Here is an 18,291-nt window from a genome sequence, read left to right on the forward strand (position 1 = left end):
CGCGGCGGGCGCTTTTCTGATGGAGGCGAAAAGCGAAAACGCCCGTGTGATCGAGATTTCGGCGCAAGTTAAAGATCTCCAGGTGGTCAGAGTTAATCCGGAGCGCTCCACTACGGCTCGCCTCATCGTGTGTGTACCGTAGGCCTCATCGCCTGTGTAGTCAAGACATTTTCTCAGCTTCCGACGAGCGCTTTTCCTCCGGCCTCCCCGTCCCGTCACCTCACGTGATCTCTCCTTCCCCCTTGAAGCGCCATTCTCTCGTGACGTCTACCCCACTCGCCAATAGAGGGCTCCAGTTCCTTGGCTAACACCATGCTTCACTGTGCTCCAAAGCCAGCTTACAACGAAGCTTACGCCACTCTTGAAAGTCGCCTTCTCCTCTAAATACAATGCATTGCAAGGAAGTATTTGAAAATTGTACAGTGGCAGTAAAAAGCGTCTCGTATCAAAATATAAAGGACATATTATTTTTTATCAACTTTTTTTTTCAAGCGATGAAAATTGGTCTACGCACGGTCTGTTGACGAGGCGATCTGCTGGATCCTAGGCAAAGACATCTTCGGTGTAAAAAAAGAAAAGCTGTCTCAAATACCTCCCTGTGGCACTTCTGCTGTTACGTTAATACTCAGGGGTCGGCAGCCTACGGCCCGCAGACCTCATGCAGCCTGCTGGGCACTATAATGCGGCCCCCAGCATGTCGTCAGAAGCCCCACCCCTCCCCCGGTCACTTCCTATCTGAACGCCGACACGCCAGTTTTGATCTCAGAAGGGGTTATGGGAGACAAGAACAAAGAATCGATCGCTTCCAGTTGTTATCGTCGTCCATCTTGACGCTTAGCCAGGCTGTTGTGAATTACTGTCAGATTATTGTCGATTCGCTGACTTTTTTATTCTTGCCTGCAAAGCCCCCCTCAGCCCCCTCCCCACCCGATTTGTAATCCAGCCCTCCGCCGTGTCGGATTTATGCAACTCGGCCCTACACCAATAAAGGTTGTCGACCCCTGCTATAGCCGGTCGTTTTCACTTGGCAGGACAGATCTTCCATACTTTAGAGGGGCCATGCAGACAAAATACCTTTGTTTTATTCGAAAAATTTTGTGTTTATAGTGCCCCCAGCGCTTGTCCGGAAGCAAACGATGCTCTATTCACTGAGAAAATGATCAACTTAAGTTAAATTTTTGATTCTCCCTCCAAACCGTGTGTTTTATGACGTCTGAAATGACATCACAAGAACAGGTCTTCAAGATGCTGCGAAGCCTTGTTTACCGTTAGTCAACCTAGATGCCGCCACCATACCTTGGCAAGCCGTTTTCTGCATCTGGTTTGTTTTTGACTATTTGAACCTGGCTCGTTTTTGTTAAGGTAAAAAATATTCATTTCGTGAAACGTGGTGCTCACTCGACAAATATGGTCACGTAAGACACCGTCGCTTACGCCAATCGGCCAGTGTCGTCTGAGACAACCCCAAAGCACCGCAGTGCTGTGCAGCTAAAACAAGCATAGTGCGCGCAGTACCAATAGCAGTACGCATGGGTACTTCTGTGTTCTTTCGTAACTTCCACTGTTTACCCCACCATTCTTACTGCTATGAAAAGAATGTTCCCTGAATTTACGCGCAAATAAATCGTTCGGCAAGCTTATAAGCCCTGCCTAATTTGCATTTGCTTTTTCCGGCCTTACCCACTCGCAGAGCTTGCACATATGACATCATAGGTTCTGTTGCGGGAAATGAGCTAGTGGGTCGCATGGCCATTTTTTCCCTCTAATTACATAGCTTATTTGAGCGAAGTTTACGTTAAAAGTGGTATCTGTATGATTCTAACAAGGCAGTCTTTCGAATGAACCAAACTTGTGTTTTGTCTGCATGGCCCCTGTTAGGGGTCAACAGGGAGGTTTCAGAAGCTGCAATGCTCCAGCTTACGGAATAAGGCCCTGCGATTTACACAGACTTGTGAAAAAATCAAAGGTACAGGTGAGAAAGTCTGCCAACATTGTTCTAAGAGAACTCTAGTTTTTGCTCCATATCCGCAGTATGATCTCTGTATCGGACATGAATGTGCCTCGAACGCCAGCTGCTCGCGTTTGATTTCCGATAGAAAGTTACAGTTGCGGTAAACATGATTACTGTTCGTTTGTTTCGAATACAAGCAGGATACCTTCATATGTGATTGATTGATTGATTGATTGATTGATTGATTGATTGATTGATTGATTGATTGATTGATTGATTGATTGATTGATTGATTGATTGATTGATTGATTGATTGATTGATTGATTGATTGATTGATTGATTGATTGATTGATTGAATTACCTCCACAGTGAACCCGACAATATGAACTTCGAGCACGCTGCCACCATGCAGAATGCATTCCTCAAGCTGAAAGCACTTGGGATACGTTCGTGAGTTCCTGCAAACTCTTGTATTTATCGGCACATGTGTAGTCATTTTCACGGAGAAAGAAATGAGTTTATTGGTAACTTTTATAGCTGCTCTTTATTTTCACGGAAGCTGAGTTGGAAAGGGTCACCATAACCATATGGTTTGATGATGCAAAGAAGTAGTTCTTACATAAATAACAACCTGTTGTTTCTGCAAAGAGTGGAGTTGTCAAGTAGTGGAGAAACTGTTTTATCATCAGTGCATCAGTGTTCTGCGCAGCAATGCAACTGTTTTTGAGATGGGAGTGCGCCACTCTGAGTGTATTAGGAGCCCATCGAAAAAAAAAGAAAGACATTTCGCTCTTGCCACTTAATGTCACTAATATTCTCGGCAAAGGCACGAGATATGCTCAAAAACTGCCAGTAACTAAACACAGAGCGGTGTTTGTAGCAAAATTTCTAGGATAGTACCATTCTCCCTGACAATTTTGTTTGACTGAATGAGTTTGCTCTCATTTTCAGCAGTGCTAACCCACTCGAAAAGTTTTCCAACGTGAAAGCTACTCGGGCATTCATGAACGTGAAAGTACCCATGTACATGAACTTGTGAACATGAATTTGTGGACTCGTGAACACATGATAGGCAAACCCTGTATACTTATGCGCGAATATTTCGTTGCAATGAGCCTTCACATTCTTTTTTTAAGTCATTTCGGTATTCCCCGAAAAAGTTGCAGTGATGTCGCTGGGGCCTCGTAGCCCTCACTATCACCATCGAAAAAACAAGCTATATAGCTTGTTTATTGTGAAAAATGGAAACAGCATCTCTAGCAAGAAATCATAAGTTTCGGCTTCATTTCTGACTAGATTATTAGATTCTAGCTGGAATCGACAGCTTCCAACTAGAAAAATTCTTAGTCTAGGTAGAGACGATTATTTCCAGCTTGCGGGTTTGTTTTCTTCTAGCTGGACTGACAGATGCTAACTGGAAGTAAATCTCAATCCAGCTAGAAATGAACTAGAAACTGAATTTCTAGCTGGAAATTCTGCCTATTTCTAGCTACAATATTTCAAGGTAGAAGAAAATTCTGGCTCAATAATCCAGCTATAAAAAACATATTTTCACCTGGCGATATCCCTCCCCTTGTTTTTTTATTTTTGTTTTTTCTCTCCCCCAGGGACGCAGGTTTTTTCACCTTGCACACTGCCGCCTTTGTGCTCATAATCTGCGTGCCAGCTGGATACATAGGACTGGACATCAGGTAAACATTCATTGTGCGAGTAACATGTAAATTTCTAGTCCAACCCCCCCCCCCCCCCTCCCCACCACCACCCATTCACTTTCACCTTTGCGGTATCTTTACTTTGGCGTCGCATTAAGCATCGCGTTATTTGGTGTAACTTACGCGAAATGTAAATGTACTTGAACGTGCGCTTTGAATATTAATTATGCGCACCCCAATTATTATCTTACTATGCTTTTCCTGATGTCGTGTCAAGTATTTAGCCGCGCATGCATGTGTCATCCTGCTTGTTATATAAAAAACACATGTGCACTGATATTTAATAAGTGACGCTAAGAGAACACTGAGACAGCTCCGAAGCGATATTGGCCTTGTGCTTAGTTAATTAAAACTTCTTTTGAACAAAACACTAGGATCACCAGAGCTGGAATATGCGGTGTCAGTCCGCTAACCCTGTCTCAACCTCCCACGACACAGCATGCGTACAAGGGCCCTCCGCTCGCATAATGCATAGTATGCTATCAATGCTAATCAGGCATCAGAGATTTTTTCTTAATTTGTCCGTACATATTTCATATATGATGGAATCGCATAGCCCACAAAAAGGACACTAAAAGGAACAATTGATTCCTGAGCATGCATGATTGACCCTCACGAGATTGGCAATCCTTTGTGCGTGATTATGTATATCATCAGACGCGTAAAAGCGCAAATCTTTTTCCTCTCGCCAACGCACAAATAATGCCCCTGTTTGTGCCGCTCTTACAAATTAATTGTTGTCCTATAAAGCTGCGTTATGCATTGACGTCTTGTAACTCGAAAGCTTCGAAACGTGAAAGGTGTATTAGCGGCAACATCAATGCTGGAAAAGTGCGCCTTTTTCACCGCAGAGCTCCAGATTACAAATTTACATAATTAAAATTGTCACAGAAGAAATCTACACTATAGGTTAAAGTGTATAATGTGTAACCCCGATGTCTACCTTTTACACCCTTTTCTCTATGAGAAAGCACGTTCAAATGCACCGCCGGAAACTTGTAATTCAACAAGACTGGCGCATGAGTGGGGCCCAGTATAGCAGATTGCAAATGCTTCTTATTTCACTGTACATGAAAGAGAAAATTGACGTTTTAAGGCCAGGTAGCATCAAGCCACATTGCAATCCGGCGTTATGTCACTGCTGAAGATTCTGAGGTGGCTTTGAAGGATGTCTGGTGCATTTTTTTTATCTTCACAGTAAAATATATTGAAACTACAGATAACATGACGTCAACTACACAGTGCAGTGCAGTGTTCTTTCAGAAAGCTTTCATAATTTGCCTTCCCAAGAGTCCGACACATTTCACGACAGGGTACATCTCAAGGCCTGGTGCATTGTTATATACTTCCATTGTGTGGCTTGTCATGCCTCGCGTTTGGTTATGACTGCGAGGACTGTGCACAAAGCACAAACGCAAGGACAGGACAAAAGAATGAACGGTTTCTGACTGCGCACACAAACACGCGTTTCATGCGACTCTCTAGATGTAGCTGCCTCGATGCCTTACATATCAGCTGGTTAATAGAAGAATGGTTAAAGCGAGGACAACCACCGCAATCGTATGCCAACGGATGATTAGGCGTTTGAGCAGTCTATTATCAATGCAGAAATTGTGTTAACCAGCATATCTTCATCTGTAGATTAGTGGCACTCAGTAAGCAACGCCATTTTTTGTGCGAGAAACTAGATCGTTATGGCTCGTGACCGACCATATTTCACACAATGCTGCTACAACTACAGTGACCAGAGTGCATCTTTTTTATGGACGTGCGTATTCATGCGAAAGCATTAGTTGACTCAGGGAGTCCAAGCAACCACCGGACCTCTGTCGGCCGTCCACCGAACGTCCATTCCGGCTCTAGCGGACGTCCGTAGGACGTCCGTTTCAGGGCCGACGGACGTACTATGTGCGTCCGTGGGAAGTCCGGATTTACGTCCAGTCGGACGTCAGAAATTGGGTGCATTTTGGGTGTTCGGTAAATATTTCCAGAATCACATAACGAAAAGATTACGTTCCTACAACGAATACTACACCGCACAAGACCAACGCACTACCGGGCAGACAACATACATGAACACAGTGAACCTGCTTCACACGTTTCGATAACGGTTCTCAGTTTTTATATATCCTTCTCCAAAGAGATCATCGTTGGAGTCGGTGAGATGCTCCAAAAAAGTAAAAAAGAAATGGCCTTAGTTTTAGAAATATGCTGATGAAACTTGCAACATACAAGTCAGGGTGTTGATACACAGGATCCTTTTAATCGAAAAGGAAAGTTGCTTTCTCGTTTTTGCTTTTATACTCAATGTAAGCCATTATTTGAGGCTTCGTAGTAACTTTGTAAGTCCACTGGCGGATGTCATTCGAACTTGTACATCCGTTTCTGTACGTCCGAAAATGTACATCCAGACATGGACGTACGGTGGACGTACAGTCGCTGTCCAAACTGAGCATTGGATGTTCGGCTGTATTTGAGGGCGTCCCACGGACGTCAGTGGCTTCTTTGGCGCGAACAATCCGGCGTCTTCTGTAGGCTAGAAATGGCACACAATGTGGCCGACAGACCGAAGTGAATAAAAGTAACGCGGCTGAGTTTTAAAAATCTAAAATCCCTTCCTAAGAAAAGTTGAGAGAAGCGCGAAAGCGACGATTTCTCGAGCACTAAGTAAACGCATCTACGAACGATCTACGTGTATACTGATACGTCATTTATGAGATACAGGTATACTACTGTTCTCCTTCTTCACGATCGATGCATGTATTGTCTTATCCAGAACCGCTCCTTTTTCGCGATTTTCAACTGACCATTTTAACACAACAGAAGACCGGTTTCACGCATGTAGAGTCATCTTAGCGGGTTATTGTCATGTAATTTTTTTTCGGGGTACCTTCGATAACACAAGAGTTACAGCCTTTTTCTGTTGCCATACTCTCTCCGTGGATGGTCATGCTTCACTGCAGAACATGCGATGTGGGGAAGCCTGCTTACAAAGACGAAACTTGCAACGATATCTTGAAAGTCGGCTTCACCTCTAAACAAATGCGTTGCAGGGAAGGTATTTTGACGAAAGCAGTTTAAGCTTTCTTATACCAAAATATGAAGGCCCTAGGACCTTTTCTTTTATTCTTTTATGAGAGCTTTTCAGTCGGCCAGCAAGTCTATGGGGAAATGCATTAGTTTTTTTGACAGGTCGCCATCAGCCCTACTAAGAAAGCTTTCGCTTTAAAACTCGTGTGCACTCACCAAAATCACACGATAGTGGAGAGCCCCGGATAAATGTTGACCTCCTGGAGATATTTTACGTGCACCGAAATCTCATCACAGGGGCATTATCGCTTTTCACCTCCATCTAAGATGCGGTCCCCACGGCTGGGATCGGGATCAAACCCGCATCCTTAGGCTCAGAAACGTGACCCTTTGCCACCGAGCCACCACGGCGGATATTAAAAAAAATTGGAGAAAACACAGCAGCATCTGAATCATCCGCATCGGCGGAAATTGTTTTACAAAGCTGGCTTTGCCGCGAAGCATTTTCTAGCGCACAACATATCCTCTATTCGCATCCTTAAAGGGGCCCAGAAAAGCCTTTTGTAAAAGTTACAAAAGGCCTGTAGTGTGGCGCAGCACCAATATAGCGATGCAATGCCGTTGGAATTATTGATATACATTCAGTATTAGCTGCGCCAGAAGCAATTAAATGCACCTCTCCCCCCTTGCCGATCGATTCCCTCTCCCTCTCTGCTTCTTTCAAAGCAGCTGGAAACACTGGGATTAGCCATGCGACATCGCGACGCTCGACTTCCGTTCTGCGCTAGCTACATCCCTGCGCCTAGGCACGCGTCAATCGCTGCGGACCCGCCTTTGCCCCGGGATCGCGCAGGAGGGAGGAAGAGCAGCCGGAAGCCAATGGCAGTGACGTTGCCGGCGGCCGACCTTGCCAGCGATTGGGTAAATCAGGGGGCGGCTCGCCGTTGCGTCAGCAGCGATCGGCTCGCTGCGGCGTCGCGCTCATCGGCTGAGAAACGCTATCTTCGAAAATTGTTTACAAATTATCCTTACAACGTATGGGGCTCACACGCGGCTCAAAAATCCCCCGTTATGTGTTCTACCACCTGAATGCATTTGATTGCCACCTTCACAAAGCTTTTCTGGGTCCCTTTAACTCCAGCTGCAATGTTGTAAGTTGGTCATTGCAGGATGCCACATTGCACTGTACCGTTCCTAAACAGCCAACTGAAAACCCGCAGGCTGACGTTGGTGAGTGTTCTGACGTGGGCCACGCTGTTGGTGAACGCGGCCGGCTCTACGTTCAGCAATACTAGGACCACGTTGCGCCAGTGCTGGTCCCGGATCCCCTGGGGCATGGTGTTCGTGTTCGGCGCCGTCCAGGCAACCACTAGGCTCGTCGAGGTAGGTAAACGGAACGCGCCCACCCACTTCAACGATGTTCACGTAAAGAAAAAAAAATGTCAGCTGGTCTTGCCATCTGACAATTAAAAACAGACTCCGACCAGGAAAATTTATAAAAACGAACGCGTTTCGCTTCCCATACAGAAGCCGAAACGTCTTTGCTTTCATAAACTTTCCTGGTCGGAGTCTGTTTTTAATTGTTGTGATGTGTTTTCTCGGCCAGGTGGGATTCCATCAATCTTGATTTCAACACGCCGTGTGACACGGCACTCAGTGCTTCACTTATACAGCCAAACCTCGATATATCGAACACGGGTATATCGAATTATTGTCTATATCGAACACTTTCTATATCACGCGGGAAACTACATGCGTTTTTAATTTTTTATTTCGAACTGGGACGGACATGAAATGGGTATATCGAACTCCGCCACCCCAGACTGCCCAGACCGCTCGCGCTCTGTTGACAGGCGGCAAGCTATCCCGCAGTACCCTCGAGGATAGCGGTGGCGCGATGGGCGTTTCCGACTGCTGCGCATCGGTTGCACCGAAGCAGAATTGGACGGTGCAAAAGAAGAATGCGAGCTTGAAGAAACCTGGTGCCAGCTGGAGCGCTTTGTTGGTGCTGAGCCACGAAGCATGTGCATTGATGACTTTTTGTTGGCGGTGACGACAGCACCGGAACGACGGCGGAGCTGACGGATGTGGAGATCCTGGCGGGGGTTACTACTGAGCGCACAAACGAAGACGCTGCCGAGGTTGTACCCGCAAGCGCTGATAGTGCCCCGCTCCCGACTTCGACCTAGGCTTCAGCGGTTTTGGCCCTACCGCACCACTACTGCAGCGCTATAGAAGGCACCGGCCTGTCGCTTGTGGAACGTTTGGACTGCGTTGAGGAAGTCGTGTATAACATGCCAGGCTACCTTGCTGCAGTACGTTAAGCCAAAAGAATAAATACTTTGAAGCACCAAGTGAGTATTTACTGCACAATTCGTTAGGTTATTGATTTGTACCAGTTTATGACGCGTTTTTTACGTGATTTTATATATTGAATTCTGGTTATATCGAACTATTTCGCGGGCACCGCGCTGTTCGATATATCGAGGTTTCACTGTATTAACACTTTTGCAAACATCTTTTTTTTTGTGTGTGAAGCCGTAGTACTTTGGCTGTACATACGGGGATCTTGACGACGGAGCCATTTAAATTTGTTCTGCCTTTGGTCACGCTCTCTCTCGCGAGCAAAGTTTAATTTTTGTAGTGCACTGACGGAGCGATCACGCTGTCGCAACACTTCCTCTGATTTGGGCGTCCGCGCCTTGCACGCAATAGCTGGCCAAATACCGCCGATAGTCACAGCGAACTACAAAGCCACTGCAAATATTGCAACATATCTTGCCATGTGGAGCTGAATGGTTACTGTGTTAATTTACCGTATCTTCGCGCATATAACCCACATCAAAAATGCGAAAATTTCAGTGGCAAAGTAGCGGTGCGGATAAAACGCAGGGTTTTTTCTTAGATGCAGCTTCACGGCAATGCGCGTTGTGCCGTGAAGCTCCAGCGCAGTAACACTAAGGCTTCCATGGCAGCGATTGCGCAAAACATACAAGGACAAGGAAGAAAAAACAAGGACCAGCGCACTCTAACTGAATATTATTAGTAAATTGTGACTTTTGCCTTGCAGTCAGTGCATTCTAATATATAGTATGTGATGCTCGAGCAGTAGCTTCGGTGCACTCTTTCCTGTATCAAATGTGCGGGCAATACGTGAAGATTTTTTTTTCTTTTCCGGCGGGCTGAAAGTGGGGGTGCGGATTATATGCAGGGGAGGGTTATACGCGCGAAAATATGGCATACTGTTTTCACTGTAACTGAGCGATGTCCGCCCCTCAGCGCCAGTCGAATTGAGTGCGATTTCAGCGACACACGTGGCTGCACGCAGGCCTACAGCTTGCTGCCAGAGCTCTTCAAGCTGTTCGCGCCCGGTTTCTGGGCAGACCGGTCTCCGGTCGAGGTGCAAGCCATCCTGGCCACCATCTCGTCCGTGCTGGCCGAGGCCACCAACAACCGGACACTCAGCGTCCTCATGATGCCCATCGTGCAGAACATCGTGAGTCCACCCTGCCACCCACCCGGTGGTGGCGCCTTGGGCCGAACGATGGTGGCCGACCAAATAAACACACGGCAGTGCTTCCAATGAATGCCATACGTGGCATTTGTGAACTTGGGACTTGGTAGATAATCAATACCATATAGCTAAATTTGCATTGAGCTAAGGCCGCATAGAGCTGGAGCTGCAGTCGGTGCTGAGATACAATTTATTGTTAGCGCTCGGTGCATGGGCCTGGGGTTGTTGGCCGGGCATTTCAACACCCGCCCAGGTTGAAATTTTTCTTTCAGACTCGAACAAAAAAAAAGTTTTGTGGCCACAGCGGATGATTGAAAAACTATCACAGCGATGTCAAAGTAGTTTATTTGAGCTGTAGTTACAATAACGCTATCTCACTGTCACCATTCCAAACAGTAAGATGCACGACGTGACACCGGCAGCAGCGGGAGCTTTACATAAAGCAACATGGCATTGCCATTACTGCATGTCGCGTGGTCAGGTCCAGTGAGTACGGGTAAAATAGAACAAAATTCTGCTCAATATCTTTTATGGCAGTAGTGAAGGGAGCATCCAACGGTCTGCCGCAGTAGGTAGCAGCAGTATGGATGGACCAATAATGAACTTAACCTCTGCCCTAAATGATGTCCGAGAGCAGCAAAGACGGGTGCGGGATGCATACTGGAACATGTTGCTGCCATGCCATTGCAGCATGTGGCGTCAATGCCATTGCCACGTCAACGCGCAGGAGGAGTGTTCATCTGCATGAACAGCCCTTGCCGCGTACTTTTCCTATTTAGTCATTGTTTGGCATGTTTTTCCTATTTATTCATTGTTCGGCATGCTGCCAGGTACTTGGCACTTCAGGGGCATAATCAGAGCCTAAAAGGGATGATTCGCCTCACGGCCACATGAATAGGAAATCGTCCATGTTTTAGGGGCGAAGTACCTTAAGGCCTAGGCTTGTCTGGCGTCCGTGCTCATGGCACAGCACCGTATAAATCGAAAAATCTGTGAACAAAAGGTTCACAAAAGGTTAACAAGAACAAAATGAAAGGGTCACAAAAGGTTAGAGAGAGAGAGAGAGAGAGAGAGAGAGAGAGAGAGAGAGAGAGAGAGAAGAAAGAGGGGGAGAGGGAGAGAGAGACGCACAGCACCGTGTAAATCTAAAAATCTGTGAACAATAGGTTCACAAATGGTTAGAGAGAGAGGGAGAGAGCTCCTGGAGAGCCGTGCTGCGCATGCGGGAGGAGCATTGGATTGGGTTGGATTTGGATTGGATTAAACTGAATCGTATTGGATTGGATTGGAAATCGCTTTAGCAGCAGTAAGCACTCTCACGGGTGATTTACTGTAAGAACGATCCTCAGTGCTTCGCCCACTCGTCATGATTCACTTCGTGGAGATGTGTGATTTTCTTTTTCAGTGCACATGCATAGAAGCCTGAATTCTTGACGCAGTGATGGCACTCAGTTCTAAATTATAAGGAAAATTTTTCATTTCTTATGCATATGACACCATCAGTTTATTTGACTGCTAAAGTGCGCATTGCAGGCCGAGACGAAGAACATGTTCCCTATCTACTACGCCATTCCCGTTGTCGTGGGTGCGTCGAGCAATGTCATCATGCCCGTCTCCGTACCCATGGTGATCATGCACGAGTTTGGACGCGTACCAATGTGCAGGCTGGTACGTGTACGCATACAATTGCCATTTTAATTCATGACACCTTTGGGCTGACTCTATTCACAGTCTATAAGAATGTGGGCTCTGTATATCTATTGCTGTTCCTACTACAGGGCTGGTAATGACTGGGCGCCGAACATGGCGCAGTCCACGAGATCGCTGTTGTGTAGCTACTCATGTCCAGCTATTCATGCCATCGCATTACTTTTATCATCAATTGCTGGAAAGGTCTCGAGTGTCTCAAAACGTTCTCTCGTACAGCGAACACATAATTTAAAACCTTACTCTGAGTTTGATATAACCTTAAAAGAGGTGACTCTTCAAGCTCCCACAGGACATCACGTTTTGAAGATTATAAGTGCACAAAGAAATTTAAGTGATGTCTACCAAGTTTTTTTTTTTTTTTTGTAGACATGCAAGCATACGATTTGCAAAACGGTTTCACGATGTTTCTAAAAGTAAACCTAATGCTAAAAAAAAAGCGCAGTGTGAGTGCGATATACACAAGATGAACATCCTGTTCATAATTGGTCACAGACACAGGCGCCTTACCATCCATAACGCGGTTTCAATGCTTATTTTGTGGTTTCCTTAAACGAATACTGAGCTCTATGCTGTATGCCTGATCATCCTGACGCATGCGCTCGGCGTCTTAGGCCTTGGCGTTTTTTGCCCACGGCGATGAAACCATTGGGGGGTAGAGGTATACTAAAGCGTTGCTGTAAAACAAAAACAAAAAAAACAGGTGGCTCACGAAATTCGAGCTGCCAGCATACATGACTGTGAAGAGGATACATGAACAGTGTGCCTCTGTGAACATTTTGAGCAAGGAGACAAATTTCATAAACCAGTGTGCGCTCGAGTGTGGGTGTGCGCATGTGTGTGCATTTGAGGCGGGTTTTTTTTTTTTTCCGAAGTGAGCCAGATCCACCTAATGCGATTTTGAGAAGCAAGTGGAAGTTTGTTACTATACCTATATGCAAAGCCGTCAACGCTATTATACGATATATTTTACATGTCAGCTAGGGGAAATTTATGCCCACAAGTAATTAAAAATTATGCTGTGAATTTGAGTAATATTGGGATGATAAGTTTGGATTTGGCTCATATTGAATTTAAACACTCAAGTTGATGCGGCATTCTTATGAAAACTTTATTAAATTGACTATCAGGCCTGGTGCAATTGAGTTTTGGTGGAAATGGCACTAAAAATATGCAACAGGGCTTCAAGAACCCTAGAACTATACCAGGAGAGCAAGTCACTCCTCTTGCCAGTATTAGCCGCTCTCTTCGAAATTTCTCTAGGATAATTTTCTTGGGCACGCCTGAAGGCACTCATAAAGTAAGCAAGCTCTTCATTGCTTTGCCACGAACTTCCAAAACGCTTCACAAGAAGGCTGCTATATGAGTCTTCTTTTTCACCTTAATGAAGTGGTTCGTACTGTCAGAGGGAGGTGGGGCAGATTTGCCAGTGCTTGTAAGTGGCGGCTATTTAGTCAAGTACTAAAATGGTAAATATGGGAGTAAAAAAAATAAATATAGCTAGAGTTATTCCGTAGGGACAGGTGAGACGAAATGAAATCATTGTTTGACATCTCTGTTTCATTTCGCTCATTTTTTCTTCCATTCACTTCGTCATTGACATCTGGGGTCAGATATTTCGCCGATCTCCAAATGGCAGTCTGAATTCATAGGCCAGCTTCGAAAAGCAAAAAAAAAAAAAAGTTTCCGGAAACACCCACGAAACAATCTAAACAGTCAAGCCAAAAAAGCAAACTCCCATTTTGGCAAATGAATTTGGCTCATTTTGATCCGGGAACGCAAGATCGGGCTCATTTTCTATACGTAGTTCTTACGATCTGCGTACACGTTTTCAGGGCGTTATTTCAACTATTTTATTGCCACCCCTTTGTTAGGGGAAAGTTACCGAGCTTTTCTTGTCAGTGCAGTTTTATCCGACTCAGCTTCGGTTTCTGGATCTGGCTTATTTCGAAAAAAAAAGACGCCTCATTTGTTCGTACTACTGTGTGCTTGTATATATGCATGCATGTGTAGATAATTTTATGTGCTTACCAATTATTTCCTTGTATAGTTACCGATTACTTCCCTGCAGAGCTGTTATTTTCTGATCGCGCCATGTGCAGCTGCTGCTGGGCCTGGTGTTGAAGATGGTGCTGGTTGTCATGGTCCTGATCACCGTCAATGCCATCGGCAAGAGCATCTACGGATGGGGCAGCCAGCAAGTCGGTGCTGACGCCTGATCGGCCCACTGCTGTTCGCCGATTTTTCACTGACTCCTCCACTTCTCGAATATTGTTTTTTGTCGACGGCTAAATACTGTAGGGGGGGAATTTAGCTCCTAATTCTACAAGGAATTTCGCTTCAGTTCGTGTCTTATATTCGTATATATGTACTTCCCTATTGCTTTTGTTGATGTCTCGCTCTCTTTAATAATATTGGTCTACAATGATTTGAAAAGTTTCGAGGTATCTCCGGAACTGCATGCCAAGCAGTGCCCATTTTGTACTGTTTATCACATACCACGTGGATCGACCACTATTGGCATCAGGTGCGATAGCTGTGCCTGATTTGCTGAACCAACAATAGGCTTTTTTTAGCTCTTACATTTTTGCAAATAAACACATAATTGGAACCATCCAGGTCTGTATTACAGCAAAGGTATATGTGGCTTCTTCTTTGGATATTTTCGTGATGTGGTTTATCAGCTCAAAATATGCTTTGCAACAAAACCAACTTTCCAACTAATGCCGTATACCTCTCAACATACTTAGGAAAAAATATGCTCCCTAATGCGAAATTTGTGCGCAGTGCGAACTGCAGTCTTCTTGGTCACAATCTCGGTCACCAGCAAACGCACGGCGGCGCGTGCTACTTCGCCGTTGTCTCGCAGCGCTTCGCTGCTGCCGAGCATGTTGTGCGGAAATCGTGTTTGAGCCTCCCCCGCAAATGTCACGTGGTTCGGATGAGCCACGCAATGAGGACACGGAAGGACCCGTGTCCGAGCATCGCAGCACATGCTGGGCTTCTGTGGCGCGGCCTGTGCATACACACTTTCACCATACCCTCATCCCCCGCTTTTCTGCGGGCTCATATTCGGTTGCGTCTTCGTTCTCTCGGGTTATTTCGTAGCGCGCGCGTTGCCGCCTGGAAGCGTCGTGCCTCCACAGCATACCGCCCTCCCCCTCAGACTTTTGTCACACTTTCCTCCTCAGTTTTCCTTCTGTCTTCAGTGCACCTTCGTTCGCTCGGGTACAAAGCCGGCGACACCGCCAAACCACATTAGTGGATGCTTAAGTGCGGCGCACTAAAAAATCACACTGCAATCAGCCGGTAAGACGACTGCCATTCTGCCAAGTTTTATTCACCGCATAGTGAAGGTGGCAGTAGTCCAGAGCGAAATGTTTCAAGCAAGCTTTTGTCTCAGTGCCACTTATTTCCGATTGTCAAGTTTCTCATCTGTAATACCCTCTGAGACCCACCATCTGTTTTTCACGGACCTGGACGACAATGGAAAGAGGCTTGATCCGCGCAGCTGTACAACTTCCCAGCTGGAATGTTGTGATCACATTTGTGAGCGGCCACCACTGTATGCAGCAAATCATTGAGGGAAAGGCAGCTGGACCTGATTAGTCAGTTGCTCGCACTAGCTGCAAGGTGGCTGGTGGCAAATAGGCAAATGGGTCACACGGATGTTGCGGTGCTGTATGGCGGTGCCGACGGCTGTGGTGTATGCAGAAAAGGGGGTTGCCTTGCTGAAGCTGCATGCGGAAATTTTTGTAACGTTCGTCACGGCAGGGGTGGTAGTGCTGCACCATTTACACCACGCTGCGCCAATCTGCTTTTCCGGCGCCATCCTGCTCCAAAAGGCAGTATTGCACCAAAACTGCTCCCATGGAGGTGCAACAAAGTGTGCGGCAACTGTGAGATGATGTTCAATACCAGTGTCTCATTTCGCTAGGAGCAGTAGGGAATCATTGAGTACGTGGCGCGCTCCGGCGGACTCCCTGGAGTACCAACACTCCGAGTCACTCGTCACAATTTCCTGGTCTCCAAGTGGCGCCGCGGTTTCACGAGACCTGGGAGTGATTGGGGTGCGGGCAATACACAAATTTTGCCCCTAAATGCAGTTTCACCGAGCAGCGCAATGCGCCGTGATGCTTGTGTCACCAGCAGTCGTTGCAATCTTCCTGCTAATTGTCAAAAGCAAAGCATAAAATAGTTTCATTGTTCAGTCGACCTTGTTCATTTTATATTATTGCGAGCGCACTTGCCATTCCAAAGATCACATGCCGCCACGAAAAAAAAAAGCATACCCTTTGGCAGGTCCGATGCCGCCGACCACCGACCTTTCCAAATGGCGCCTGTTTGGGTCAAAGTGCTCAACGTGGTCTGACACATCTTGTTGTGGGAGGCCGCTTCCTGTGTGGCGGTACTGCGTAACCTATCATTTGAACGTTGAAGCGCTTGTCCTCGTCTGCTGTGTCCCTGTTTTTTTCTGCACTTAAGATGAACGTTATGGAATACCAACTAGCCCGAACGCAAGCCCTATCCTTTGAAGACATACTCCAGTGCCAATGAGTAGTTTTGCATGAGCTGTGCCAACTAGCAAGGATGACTGGCTGTTCCGTTCCGCTGTGCAGCGGTGAGCAAATGACCCAACATGGCGACGGCATTTTAGGACAGGATAACAGGCGCGGCCCTGGCACAAACGAGACGGGCGATTCTGTTAATCTAGGAGATATCTGCAAGTAATTAGCTCGGTTGGTATGTCTAGCCGTACAGCACTTACGTTAGGATATTTTCTTTGTGTGAAAGTGAAGTTTTTATTTCTCCATAGTCTAGTGGTTTCTTTCTCTTAAAGGGACCCTGCAACATTTTCGATAAGCGCTTTCACTCTTTCCTTCGCGTCTGGAACCACTGCGAAAGCTGTAGTTATCACCAGCACGGAGCAGCACTGCGTGATTTCTGCGTCGCACCAGATTGCGTTCCATTTCTGCTTTGTTTTTGTGGCTTTTTTTAAAGTTGCTATCGAAAAGCGTTCATTGCTGCAACTGAAGGGAAACCGGCCAACAGCTGCTACATGGCCCTAGTGACGTAAATCGAGCCGTCGAAGAAGGTCAAAACCGGGAAAGACAAAAATTTTTGAGCGAGTTTACAAGTTATCTGATGGGCATAGAACGGTAATTTTTGGCTGAGGTACTTTGCGACCCCCTAATCTAAGTACTGGTTGTGTTGGGTGACTGCGTTCTGCAAGCATTTAATATTTCAAAAAAAAAAAGTTGAAAAAGTGTTACAGGGTCCCTTTAATTCTTTCTTTGCTCTGGCTAGTTCTTTTTTTAATATTTGTCTAGAGCCCCGCTAGGTGTAGAATGAAAGCAACCCTTCAGTCTTCGATGCAAGGGCGACCATTTTGCCTATCTCTTGTGTTCTCTCGGTTATTTCTTATGGCTGTAATGGTGTCGTAATAACAGGAACATTTATTTTTCCCTTGTTCACTTATCTCTACATCTTTCTTGCATATTTTTATAACTTATTGAAAAAGTGGTCGCTCAGTATTGATTGAATCTTGCATAAAAGCCATTTGAATTTGTTTTCTGTGCCAAAACTCCCCTTTTACTGCTCCAAAGCTGCTCCAGAACAGCATTATTCCTGCTTCCTGAGCTGTTCTGAAAGGCACAAGCTTGCTTCCACCCATGTATGTCCCATCGTAGTTTCTCGAGCCCAAAAGCACGACTTCAAAGAAACATTTACCAGCCGATAGGAGATAAAAGCTAGAAAAAATGTTCAGAAATTTCAGAGCGGTGTGTATGTGTGTGCGTGTGTAATATACACACTGGGCCCTTTAAAATTGGCTTCACTACACAAATGCATTGGCGTGAAGACACTTTTTCAGGGTGCAATGTAAGCAGTCTGATATCAAGGTACAGATGGCTTCAATTAAGGCCTTTTATTACACACCACCATTGACCCCATGTATACCGTATTTACATGATTGTAAGTCGACTCGAATGTAGGTCGACCCCCAAAAATTGCATCTTTCAAAAAAAAAAAAAAAAAAGCGAGTGCCGCCTAGAAAACCGTATCACAAAGAGCCCTTCCATCAACCCACACGGCGGCTCTACCATCATCGATGCTCCCACAAGAGCTGTGCGCTCGCGGTATGCGCGGTAGATGTTAAAAAGAAAAGCTTTTGTATAAGCACCCGGAATAACCATGCGCTGTGGGTTGAGCGGGAAGAACACATTCGCTGCGAGATGACAACCACTGACGCAACCGGCAGCGGCCACTGCCGCACAATACCAAAACAAACAACATGGTAGCTGACGAAAGTGGCGGCGCGCGCGCGATTTACTTCTAAGCGACTAACCTCCCACCACTGCGTTCGGAAGTGTACTGA

General features: G+C 45.9%; 1 protein-coding gene across 2 annotated transcripts; it reads left to right on the plus strand.

The window, feature by feature from the left end:
• Positions 1-2,327: 2,327 nt before the first annotated feature.
• Positions 2,328-14,519, plus strand: LOC144147413 (Na(+)/citrate cotransporter-like). 2 transcript variants are annotated; one of them, XM_077679541.1, is made up of 6 exons: positions 2,328-2,402; positions 3,560-3,643; positions 7,915-8,077; positions 10,023-10,190; positions 11,742-11,876; positions 14,018-14,519. In XM_077679541.1, exons 1-6 carry the CDS (start codon positions 2,335-2,337, stop codon positions 14,132-14,134), a joined length of 735 nt encoding a protein of 244 aa, XP_077535667.1. In that variant the 5' UTR covers positions 2,328-2,334; the 3' UTR covers positions 14,135-14,519. The 2 variants fall into 2 exon arrangements, with proteins under 2 accessions (XP_077535667.1, XP_077535668.1); XM_077679542.1 differs by lacking the exon at positions 11,742-11,876.
• The last annotated feature ends 3,772 nt before the right edge of the window (positions 14,520-18,291 follow it).

The sequence above is a fragment of the Haemaphysalis longicornis genome, unplaced genomic scaffold (genome assembly GCF_048455015.1).
Source record: "Haemaphysalis longicornis isolate Haplotype H1 unplaced genomic scaffold, Haemaphysalis longicornis Haplotype H1 scaffold_7, whole genome shotgun sequence".
Classification (NCBI taxonomy): domain Eukaryota; kingdom Metazoa; phylum Arthropoda; class Arachnida; order Ixodida; family Ixodidae; genus Haemaphysalis; species Haemaphysalis longicornis.

Excerpts from the sequence above, each read along its gene's own strand:
- LOC144147413 (XM_077679541.1), top strand. The coding sequence starts at position 2,335 with ATGAACTTCGAGCACGCTGCCACCATGCAGAATGCATTCCTCAAGCTG. Across the intron at positions 8,078-10,022 it reads CAACCACTAGGCTCGTCGAG|GCCTACAGCTTGCTGCCAGA; the intron begins GTAGGTAAACGG and ends GGCTGCACGCAG. Across the intron at positions 11,877-14,017 it reads GCGTACCAATGTGCAGGCTG|CTGCTGCTGGGCCTGGTGTT; the intron begins GTACGTGTACGC and ends CGCCATGTGCAG.